At 38.5% G+C, this 12,777-nt stretch overlaps 1 protein-coding gene across 1 annotated transcript; it reads left to right on the forward strand.

The window, feature by feature from the left end:
- The first annotated feature begins 1,024 nt into the window (after positions 1-1,024).
- On the forward strand, positions 1,025-2,050 carry LOC129558159 (olfactory receptor 7A17-like). Its single transcript, XM_055429025.2, has one exon. The coding sequence runs from the start codon at positions 1,025-1,027 to the stop codon at positions 2,048-2,050; it is 1,026 nt and encodes a 341-aa protein (XP_055285000.2).
- Positions 2,051-12,777: the final 10,727 nt, after the last annotated feature.

Below are 12,777 nucleotides of genomic sequence, written 5' to 3' on the forward strand. Positions count from 1 at the left end.
TGGTACTAAGTTTATCTACTCCAAAATGTGACCTGTAAAAGACAGACACAACAGTGTTACCCAGAAGATGAAAACAAGGAGGGACTCTGTTTCTATTCAAAGGAGTCACTTTGAATTGAAAAAAAAATGTGAAAGGAAGGACTCATGCATGAGGGACTGTTTGTGCCTTGCAGTTTTGGCAGCAGCAGGGACATCATCAGCATCCTTTGTCATCTCCCTTACTCCCCTTGCTCAATCCCCTGGACACTTTGGCTTCCTTTTGAGCCTTGACTATTTGAAACAAGTCCCACCCTCAGTGGCTTCGCACTGACTCTTTCCCCAACAGGGTATTCTCATCTCCCAGATAACATAATATCTCGCTTTGTCTTCCATCATGTCTCTGTTCAAATTTCTCCTTGTTTGAGGTCTCCCTGAGCTCCCAGTAAAGCATAACACCTCCACTCTATCTTATACATCAAAGTAACTAAGTAGTGTCTGACTCTTGTGACTCCATGATCTTGCAACCCCAGAGGACCCGTCAGGCTCCTCTGTCCATGGGATTCTCTAAGCAAGAATACTGGAGTGGGTTGTCATTTCCTTCTCCAGGGGATCTTCCTGACCCGGGGATCAAACCCAGGTCTCTTGCATTGCAGGCTGAATCTTTACCAATTGAGCTATGAGGGAAGCCCCTATCTTATACCTGGTTTGTTTTTCCATTTACTCTATTTTATAGAGTGAGTTTTTTCCATAGCATCTTTCACTATAAGACATGGCAATGTGTTTTTGTATTTGTTAATTTATATTTTTATTCACTATTGGACTGTAGGGAGTTTTGTTCTTAGCATCCTATACATTCACCCCAGAAGATAGTCAGTATTCAACATAAATTCCTCAAATGTGTGGAAGAATTTTACATTTCAACTGGGTAATACATGAGCTGTTGGTCAAAAGTCTGAGTGTGAAACAGGAATTTCTAACCACAGATGTCAAAAAAGATACCTTGAATACTACAGAAATGTGTAATTTACAGTTTTTCACTATATTAATGCCCACATGTGTGAACATTAATCATGTTCTTTTTTTGTTTCCTAATAGTGACCACGAAAATATGGTACCAGGCAACAAAACACAAATTTCAGAATTTATTCTTCTGGGATTTTCAGAGGAACCAGCACTGCAGCCCATCATATTTGGGCTTTTCCTCTCCATGTACCTGATCACTGTGTTTGGAAACCTGCTCATCATCCTGGCCGTCAGCTCAGACTCCCACCTCCACACCCCCATGTACTTCTTCCTCTCCAACCTGTCCTTTGTAGACATCTGTTTCACCTCCACCACCATCCCAAAGATGCTGCTGAATATACAAATACAAAGCAAAGTCATTTCCTATGAAGACTGCTTCACTCAGATATATTTTTTCCTACTGTTTGTACAGTTGGATGATTTTCTCCTGACCGTCATGTCCTATGACCGGTATGTTGCTATCTGTCACCCCCTGCACTACACAGTCATCATGAATGCCCAGCTGTGTGCACTGCTGGTTCTGGTGTCCTGGATGATAGGTGCCCTGAATTCCTCATTACAAACTTTACTGGCCCTGCGCCTGTCTTTCTGTACAGTCATGGAAATCCCCCACTTCTTCTGTGAATTCAAAGAGGTGATCCAACTTGCCTGTTCTGACACCTTTCTAAATAAAACCATGATGTACTTTGCAGTTGGGCTGTTAGGTGGTGGTCCATTCACTGCAATATGTTACTCATACTCTAGGATAGTTTCCTCCATACGAAGAATCTCATCAGCTCAGGGGAAGTATAGAGCATTTTCCACCTGTGCATCCCACCTCTCAGTTGTCTCCTTATTTTATTGTTCAGTCTTAGGAGTGTATTTTACCCCTGTTGTTACCCACAAGTCACAGTCAAGTGCAACAGCCTCAGTGATGTACACTGTGGTCACACCCATGCTGAACCCCTTCATCTACAGTCTGAGGAATAGAGACATAAAGAGGGCTCTGAGAAAATTCTTTAGGATAGCAACTATATTAGAACCAATTGTCTCGAGGTGGAAGTGTTGATTTTTACAAGATGAAATGCCTTAGAGGCTAAAATTGTGATTTTTGATTAGATTGTGAAAAGAGCACTTGCTCCTTCAGTTTACTGCCTGATATTTCCATTTATTTGATTTCAACTTCTTGACACATGTTAACTAGCTCTCTTGACTAACCTTTGTGCTATTTGCTATCTTTTTTTCCTTTGTCATTTTTCTACTTCCACAAATTGATTTGCAACCTTAAGTGGAATATATGGAGATTCCCATTTACGTCATGACTCTTCATGCATTCCTTGGGAATAATTTCTTCTGAAGTGAAATGTTTTATATTAAACAATTTGTTTTTCACTTTACTGAAAGAAAAATCATGAGTTGTACTATTTCTCTTGGCAAAAGTACCAACTTGGCAACCAAAGCCATTTCCACAATTTCATTAGACAGTCAAATATGAAACTAAAGTTTGTCACTTTTTTTCTTCATCATTTATTTGTTCATCACAACCACACCCATGCTGAGCCCCTTTATCTGCTTTCTGAGCAAGAAAGACATAAAGAGAACTCTGAAGAGATTCAATGGGATGGCAGTCACAAAACAGTCAATTGCCCTGGGGGTGATGAAGTGCCCTTGATTTCACAGAAAATAGTCCTGTAACCAGAAGTTGTGATTCTTTGTCCATTGTGTAATAAAATTCACTCCTCTTTGTTTCTTGGAATTTCCATTTTGTTTTAAATCAAGCTTTCTATACAAATGCAGTGACTCACTTTATTAAGCTTTGTCCTCTGTCTATTATAAAGGCATTTTAAAAAGTTTTGCTTTTTTCTATTTCAAAATTCTCCAAACTTTGGATATGAAATATTTGAACATTCTCATTTTTTGTGGAGTAATTTGAGGAGGAATTTCTTCTTAAATGACGTCTATCATCCCAAGTAATTTTTTCCTTGTTTTCCTGAAAGAATAGTCATGAGATGAATTACTCATATAAAAAAAGTACAAGTGAAATCTAATGCAATTTATATAATTTTATAAGAGGGTTGATTGAATCATAGAGTATGGAACTGTGGATAAGGAGCATTGATTGCAATGTTATAGGCAGATTTTCAACTGCACAAGGTGTCATTGCCCCAACTCCTGCATTGCTCAAGAATCAACTCTTTATATAAGAATATGTATGTGTATCTCACGATCAAGGGTGACTCACTAGAGAGCTTGACTGCCTATCAAGTCATGTGATTCAGGGTCACAATTTGTGCAACCGAACATGTCTGCCAATCGACTGCTTAACAGGGAGGAAGCTGCAATGGAATACTTTTTAACACCATTTTCTGGTAATAAAATTCAAAGGCAGTAATGTTGAATGTTATCTTTAAATATCAGAATAAATGCATAGAATGAGAAAATTATAATAATCACCCTCAATTCTGTACAATTTTATATTTTACTAGTTATTGCTGCATAACCAGTCACCCTAATAGTAAATGTTTGAATGTAATGCCTTTATTATCAAGTGAGATTTAATATTGAGTTGTTCTTATCTCTTCTGGGCTCCTCACAAGTCTACGTGCACTTGTAATTTATACGTTACAACTCTACAAAAGCTCATCCAGGAGGCTGTATGAAGCCATGTGACAATTCTTTCTTCATTAATATATGCTAGTCTACTCCATTTATGTATGTATTTTAATCTTGCAACCTGTGGGAAAAATAGTTTATCATTGGTGATGTCAGCATCATGGTGGCAGAAGAGCTCCCTGTGTCTCACCTGTTCAATCTACAACTAGTAAAACATCCATAACTAAACAAAGTTTTTCTACCCAATATGCCAGGGCACCAGAGATACACATTGTTGTACATCTGAAGGTGAATGGATTTTTCACCTAGAGGAGATGGAACTGGGAGGAAAACAGAGACAGTGATCCTGGTCTCAGCCACACAGCTGAGGCAGCTGAGCCCATTGCCCCAGAGGGACCTGGTAGCATCAATGGAGGTGGTACACATGACCCTGAGCTCCTGGCTTCAGCAACATCTAGAGCCACAGAGAGCCAGGTAGTACAGATGGTGTAGCCCTGAACCTTGGTCACCCTGGGTGTGGCAATAGAGCCCACCATTTTCAGGATTCCCCCAGCAAAGATGATGCCAAAGAAAGAATGTTACAGACAGCCAGAAAAAAGTAACCTACAAAAGAATCATCATTAGGCTATGAGCAAATTTCTCATCAGATCAATGAAATATCATACTTAATATATTGTTATACAAAAACTGTCAACCAAAATACTCTATCCAGAAAAGTTATCCTTTAGATATGAAAGAAAGAAACGTTATCTCACAGATAAAGAAAAGCTGTGGGAGTTAAACACCCAGAACTATTTTATAAGCAATATTGAAAGGCTCTCTTCTATTTAAAATGAAAAAAACAAAAGTACCTGAAGACTGAATAAGGTGATAGATAGAATCAGAAAATTGAAACGATGTATCAGACAAGGTTGTTAACAATTACAGTACAATGCTTAAAGGAAAAAGCAATAAAAATAACTTTAGCTACTTTATTGGTAACAATCACAAAATGAAGAAGAATATTTTTTGAACTGGACAACTTAGGAAAAAGAATACAACTGAACCACTCTATCACATTACCTACAAAGATAAACTCAACATAGGTTAAAGACTTAAATGTGAGGTCTGAAACATTAAAAATCATAGAATAAAACATAGGCAGCTTTGTTTTTTTGGTCTCGAAAATCACTGCGGGTGCTAATTGCAGCCATGAAATTAAAAGACTCTTACTCCTTGGAAGGAAAGTTATGACCAAACTAGATAGCATATTAAAAAGCAGAGACATTACTTTGCCAACAAAGGTCCATCTAGTCAAGGCTATGGTTTTTCCAGTGGTCATGCACGGATGTGAGAGTTGGACTGTGAAGAAAGCTGATCGCCAAAGAATTGATACTTTTGGACTGTGGTGCTGGAGAAGACTGTTGAGAGTCCCTTGGACTGCAAGGAGATCCAACCAGTCCATTCTAAAGGAGATCAATCCTGGGTGTTCATTGGAAGGACTGATGCTAAAGCTGAAACTCCAACACTTTGGCCACCTCATGCGACGAGTTGACTCACTGGAAAAGACTCTGATGCTGGGAAAGGTTGGGGATGGGAGGAGACGGGAACGACAGAGAATGAGGTGGCTGGATGGCATCACTGACTCGATGGACATGAGTTTGAGTGAGCTCCGGGAGTTGGTGATGGACAGGGAGGCCTGGCGTGCTGTAGTTCATGGGGTCGCAAAGAGTCAGTCATGACTGTGCGATTGAACTGAACTGAACACCTTAACTTCAGTTTGGGGGGTGTATATTTCCCCAGTCAAGAAATATAAAAGTAAAAATAAACAGAACTATATCAAACAAAAAAAGCTCTGCTGTGAAGGAAACCAGCAACAAATCTAAAAGGAAACTTACTGGTGGGAAAAGGTATTTGCACATTATGCATCTGATAAGGGACTGTTATTCAAAAAAAGAATTCAGTCAACTTAATTAAAAACATAAACAACCAAATTAAAGACAGGTAAAGCACTTTCAATAGACTTTATTTTTCCCCAAGGAATACATGCAGATGGTCAACAGGATCATAAAAAGAGGTTTGATATCTTCAGAGAACTGGAAATCAAAACCACAGTGAGATACATTTCCCACTGGTCAGAACGGCTATTGTTAAAGAGACAAAAATCAACAAACATTGGTAAGGACCATATGGGACCGGAAAATAATACCCAAATTCACAATTTCTTCCTCTCGAATATCAGAGGAATCAAAACTGCAGTCCCTCATGTTTGAGTTTCCTGTTCATGCACCTGATCACTGTGTTTGAAAACCTGCTTATCTTGAGAGTTTCCTGATGGTCCAGTGGCTAAGACTCTGCACTCCCAATGCAGGGGCTCAAGGTTGGATTCCTGATCGGGAAATTAGATCCCACAGGTCACAGCTAAAAATCTCACATGTTGCAGTGGAAATCTCATACACCACAACTACGACTCTGTGCAGCCAAATATATTAAAAAACAAAAACTGCTCATCATCCTGGCCACCATCTCTGACTCCTACTGCTGCACACACATGTAATTATTCTTCAATTTGTTCTTCTTAGATCCGTTTCACCTTAACCGCCATCCCAAAGAAGGCAAAATCATAACCTGTGACTATACATTCACCCACTCTTTGTAGATTTGGACAACATTTTCCTGACCACAAAGGCCTATGACCACTTCATAGCCATCTGTCAACCCCTGCACTATTCTATAACCCTGAACCTTCTGCTCTGTGGACTGCTGGTTCTGGTGTTTGATTCATGAGTGTCCTGTATTCCTGGCTACAAAGATGAATAGGGTCATAACTGTCCTTCTGTACAACTTTGGAAATCCTCCACTTTTCCTGTGAAATCAAACAGGATGTCCAACTTGCCAATTGTGACACCTTTCTTAGTGACATGGTGATGTATTTTGAAACTGTAATATTCCTGAGTGGTGGTCTCTTGCCTGGGATCCTTTATCCATATTCTAAGAAAATTTCTTCTATCCGTGTAATGCCATCAACTTGGGAGAAGTATAAAGTGCTTTTCACCTGTGCCTCTCACCTCTTCGTTATGAGCTTTGCATGGAACTCAGCCTTGCTACTCCAAAAACCCTTCTGCTCAGAGTCTAGTGCAACTGCCTCAATGATGTTCACTGTGTTCACACCCATGCTGAACCCCTTCAGATCTGCAGTCTAAGGTAAAAAGACATAAAGAAGGCTCTGAAAATATTCTTTCGAGTGGCAGGTATAAAAGGACCAACAGTCATAGGATTAAAGAAGTTCCCACTCTTGCAGGATGCAAAGCATTTGAGCCAGAATTTGATACTTTTTGATCAGAGTGTAGAAGTAGAAATTGCTCACTCCCTCTAGTCCCTGAAATTTTCATTTCTTTGATTCAAATTCTTCATAGCAGTGAAGTAACTCACATTTATAAGTTCTTTCTCTGTCTGATTTATAAACAATTTCCCCCTTTGTCCATTTTTAAATTTCTCAAAAATTTTCCCAAACTTGATTCACAATATTTACAATTCCCATTTTTTCATGGGATAACATGTATGTATTTCTTAAGAATTATTTCTTCTCAAATGGTACATATCATCCCAAATATTTTTCTCTTGTGTTATTGAAAGAATTGTTATAAGTAATAGTACCACAGTGGGGAAAAAAGCTACACTTACTAGCCAAGGTATTTTATGTAATTTTATTTCAGAGGAAAACTGACTATAGTTTTCATTTTGCATACACCATTCCTTAATTATTGCCTTATTTGCTTATGTAAATTATTTCCTTAATTGCTCTTCTTGACAATGGAGATTTTAACCTAGACTTTGCTTTAGAGGTGGTTATTCAGCTTTATTCTTCTCTTTAGGATCCTGTTCTCTTATTTATAGGTGTCCACAGTACCTACCTTAGTTACTGGCAAGTGTTAGTCAACTACAGATTTCCAAGTGGAGTTACACAGAAGAACACATCTGAATACATTCACTTAATATGACCTTTGAGTCAGGGGAAAAAGTCAATAGGTAGAAAATTAAAACTACACCTTGTATTACTAAGCAGAATATTTCACTTTCATGCCTTATACCTATTCACTAAAATTTGGATTTTGGTATTCTTGGGAAAGCATCCTATTCTCATTAGGGTAAAGGATTGGTTGCTGTGTTTAAAATGATACTTTTTGTGTAATCACCTATAAAGCATGTGAAAAACTTTTTCAAAATTATATATATAAAATATTTTTGGTGAAGATTGAACTAAATAATGAAAGTGAAATTGTTAGTGACTCAGTCATGTCCGATTCTTTGTGACCCCATGAACTGTAGCCCACCAGTCTCCTCTGTCCATGAAATTCTCCAGACAAGAATACTGGAGTGGGTTTCCATGTCCTCTTGCAGGGGATCTTCCCGACCCAGGGATTGAACCCAAGTCTCCAGCATTGAAGGAAGATTCTTTACTGTCTGAGCCACTAGGGAAGCCCCAAACTGTGTATACCTGACTCCAACAGAGAACCACTTTCTTGCTATCAAATCATGATTCACAGATTTGGACCTGCAGCATCAACAACACCTGGGAGCTTGTCAGAAACAGGGTCCCTGGGTCGACAAGAGACCTGGTGAATCAGAATTTGCATTTAACTAGAAACCTTGGTGATTTGTATGTACAGTGAATTTAGAAATATTCTGATCTAGAATAGGCATTCTCACCATCTTACTGTTGATTTGGAACAGGATAATTGTTTATATTGGGTGTTGTTCAGTTCAGTTCTGTCACTCAGTCGTGTCCGACACTTTGTGACCCCATGGATTCCATCACGCAGGGCTTACATGTCCATCACCAACTCCTGGAGCTTACTCAAACTCATGTCCATCGAGTTGGTGATGTCATCCAACCATCTCATCCTCTGTTGTTCCCTTCTTCTCCTGCCTTCAGTCTTTCGCATCATCAGTATCTTTTCCAATGAGTCAATTCTTCGCATAATGTGGTCAAAGTATTGGAGTTTCAGTTTCAGCATCAGTCCTCCCAATGAATATTCAGGACTGACTTCCATTAGGATGGAGTGGTTGTACCTCCTTGCAGTCCAAGGGACTCTCAAGAGTCTTCTCCAACTAATGCTGCTAATGTACCATGGTTTATAGATTATTAGTAGCATCCTTTCAGATACTGCAAAACAATTGCAAGAACTAAATATTCTCAGATTGAATCACTGCACCAGAGTTCCAGAACTGAGGGATTCCAATCAGCCTCCACCCATACTTGGTTTATACTTTTGAGTAAAACATTAAATCCCACTGAGTCCTATTTTGACCATGGAAAATGAGGCTTATAAAGGCACTATTTCATAGAATACACTGTTTTCTTTTTAATTTATTTATTTTAATTGGAGTCTAATTACTTTACAGTATTGTATTGGTTTTGCCTACATTAACATGAATCTGTCCCAGGTGTACATGTGTTCCCTATTTTGAATCCCCCTCCCACCTCCCTCCCCATCCCACCCCTCTGGTTCATCCCAGTGCACCAGCCACGAGCATCCCGTATCATGAATTGAACCTGGACTGGTGATTTGTTTCACATATGACAATATACATGTTTCCATGCCATTCTCCCAAATCATCCCACCCTCTCCCTCTCCCACAGAGTACAAAAGACTGTTCGATACATCTGTGTCTCTTTTACTGTCTCATATACAGGGTTATCATTACCATCTTTCTAAATTCCATACATATGCGTTAGTATACTGTATTGGTGTTTTTCTTTCTGGCTTACTTCACTCTGTATAATAGGCTCCAGTTTCATCCACCTCATTAGAACTGATTCAAATGTATTCTTTTAATGGCTGAGTAATACTCCATTGTGTCTATGTACCACAGCTTTCTTATCCATTCGTCTGCAGATGGACATCTAGGTTGCTTTCATGTCCTGGCTATTCTAAACAGTGATGCGATGAACATTGGAGTACATGTGTCTCTTTCAATTCTGGTTTCCTCGGTGTGTATGCCCAAGAATGCGATTGCTGCGTCGTATGGCAGTTTTATTTTCAGTTTTTTAAGGAATCTCCACACTGTTCTCCATAGTGGCTGTACTACTTTTCTTTCCCACCAACAGTGCAAGAGGATTCCCTTTTCTCCACATCCTTTCCAGCATTTATTGCTTGTAGACTTTTGGAGAGCAGCCATTCCGACTGGCGTGAAATGGTACCTCATTGAGGTTTTGATTTGCATTTCTCTGATAATCAGTGATGTTGAGCATCTTTTCACGTGTTTGTTAGCCATCTTTATGTTTTCTTCGGAGATATGTCTGTTTAGTTCTTTGGCCCATTTTTTGATTGGGTCGTTTATTTTTCTGGAATTGAGCTGCAGGAGCTGCTTGTATATTTTGGAGATTAATCCAGTTGCTTCATTTGCTATTATTTTCTCCCATTCTGAAGGCTGTCTTTTCACCTTGCTTATAGTTTCCTTTGCTCTGCAGAAGCTTTTAATTTTAATTAGGTCCCATTTCTTTTTTTTTTTTTTTGCTTTTATGTTCAATATTCTGGGAGGTGGGTCATGGAGGATCCTGCTGTGATTTAAGTCTGAGAGTGTTTTGCCTATGTTCTCCTCTAGGAGTTTTATAGTTTCTGGTCTTACATTTAGATCATTAATTCATTAGAGTTTATTTTTGTGTATGGTGTTAGGGAGTGTTCTAGTTTCACTCTATTACAAGTGGCTGACCAGTTTTCCCAGCACCACTTGTTAAAGAGACTGTCTTTTCTCCATTGAATATTCTTGCCTCCCTTGTCAAAGTTAAGATGTCCATAGGTGCATGGATTTATCTCTGGACTTTCTATTTTGTTCCATTGATCTATATTTCTGTCTTTATGCCAGTACCATACTGTCTTGATGACTGTGGCTTTGTAGTAGAGCCTGAAGTACGGCAGATTGATTCTCCCAGTTCCATTCTTCTTTCTCAAGATTGCTTTGGCTATTTGAGGCTTTTTGTATTTCCATACGAATTCTGAAAAAAATTGTTCTAGCTCTGTGAAAAATACTGTTGGTAGCTTGATAGGGATTGCATTGAACCTATAAATTACTTTGGGTAATATATTCATTTTCACAATATTTATTCTTCCAATCTATGAACACAGTATATTTCTCCATCTATTAGTGTCCTCTCTGATTTCTTTCACCAGTGTTTTATAGTTTTCTATATATAGGTCTTTTGTTTCTTTAGGTAGATATATTCCTAAGTATTTTATTCTTTTCGTTGCAACAGTAAATGAATTGTTTCCTTTATTTCTCTTTCTGTTTTCTCATTATTAGTGTATAGGAAAGCAAGGGATTTCTGTGTGTTGATTTTATATCCTGAAACTTTAGTGTATTCATTGATTAGCTCTAGTAATTTTCTGGTAGAGTCTTTAGGGTTTTCTGTGTAGAGGATCATGTCATCTGCAAACAGTGAGAGTTTTACTTCTTAATATCCAATTTGGATTCCTTTTGTCTTTTTCTACTCTGATTGCTGTGGTCAAAACTTCCAAAACTATGTTGAATAGTAGTGGTGAGAGTGGGCACCCTTGTCTTATTCTTGAATTAGGGCAAACACTTTCAATTTTTCACCATTGAGGATAATATTTGCTGTGGGTTTGTCATATATAGCTTTTATTATGTTGAAGAATGTTCCTTCTATTCCCGCCTTCTGGAGGGTTTTTATCATAAACGGATGTTGAATTTTGTCAAAGGTTTTCTCTGCATCTATTGAGATAATCATATGTTTTTTATTTTTCCTTTGATAATGTGGTGTATTACATTGATTGATTTGCGGATATTGAAGAATCCTTGCATCCCAGGGATAAAGCCCACTGGGTCATGATGTATGATCTTTTATTGTGTTGTTGGATTCTGATTGCTAGAATTTTGTTAAGGATTTTTGCATCTATGTTCATCAGTGATATTGGCCTGTAGTTCTCTTTTTTTGTGGCATCTTTGTCAGGTTTTGGTATTCGGGTGATGGTGGCCTCATAGAATGAGTTAGGAAGTTTCCCTTCCTCTGCAACTTTCTGGAAGAGTTTGAGTAAGATATGTGTTAGCTCTTCTCTAAATTTTTGGTAGAATTCAGCTGTGAAGCCGTCTGGACCTGGGCTTTTGTTTGCTGGGAGATTTCTGATTACAGTTTCAATTTCTGTGCTTGTGATGGGTCTGTTCTATTTCTTCCTGGTTCAGTTTTGTAAAGTTGTACTTTTCTAAGAATTTGTCCATTTCTTCCAAGTTGTCCATTTTATTGGCATATAATTGCTGATAGTAGTCGCTTATGATCTTTTGTATTTCTGTGTTGTCTGTTGTGATCTCTCCCTTTTCATTTCTAATTTTATTGATTTGGTTTTTCTCCCTTTGTGTCTTGACGAGTCTGGCTAGTTGTTTGTCAATTTTATTTACCCTCTCAAAGAACCAGCTTTTGGCTTTGTTGATTTTTGCTATGGTCTCTTTTGTTTCTTTTGCATTTATTTCTGCCCTAATTTTTACTAACCCTGGGGTTCTTCATTTCTTCCTTCTCTAGTTGCTTTAGGTGTAGAGTTAGGTTATTTAGTTGGCTTTTTTCTTGTTTCTTGAGGTATGCCTGTATTGCTATGAACCTTCCCCTTAGCACTGCTTTTACATTGTCCAAAGGTTTTGTGTTGTTGTGTTTTCATTTTCATTCATTTTTATGCATATTTTGATTTCTTTTTTGATTTGTTGTATGATTTGGCCACCTCATGCGATGAGTTGACTCACTGGAAAAGACTCTGATGCTGAGAAGGATTGGGGGCGGGAGGAGAAAGGGACGACAGAGAATGAGATGGCTGGATGGCATCACCGACTCGATGGACATGAGTTTGAGTGAACTCCAGGAGTTGGTGATGGACAGGGAGGCCTGGTGTGCTGTGATTCATGGGGTCGCAAAGAGTCGGACATGACTGAGCGACTGAACTGAACTGATGATTTGTTGGTTATTCACTAGCGTGTTGTTCAGCCTCCATATGTTGGCATTTTTAATAGTTTTTCTCCTGTAATTGAGATCTAATCTTACTGCATTGTAGTCAGAAAAGATGCTTGGAATGATTTCAATTTTTTTGTATTTACCAAGGCTAGATTTATGGCCCAGGATGTGATCTATCCTGGAGAAGGTTCTGTGTGCACTTGAGAAGAAGGTGAAATTCATTGTTTTTGGGTGAAATGTCCTATCGA

This window comes from Moschus berezovskii, chromosome 8 (genome assembly GCF_049115385.1).
Source record: "Moschus berezovskii isolate FMDL1 chromosome 8, NW_MosBer_1.0, whole genome shotgun sequence".
NCBI lineage: Eukaryota > Metazoa > Chordata > Mammalia > Artiodactyla > Moschidae > Moschus > Moschus berezovskii.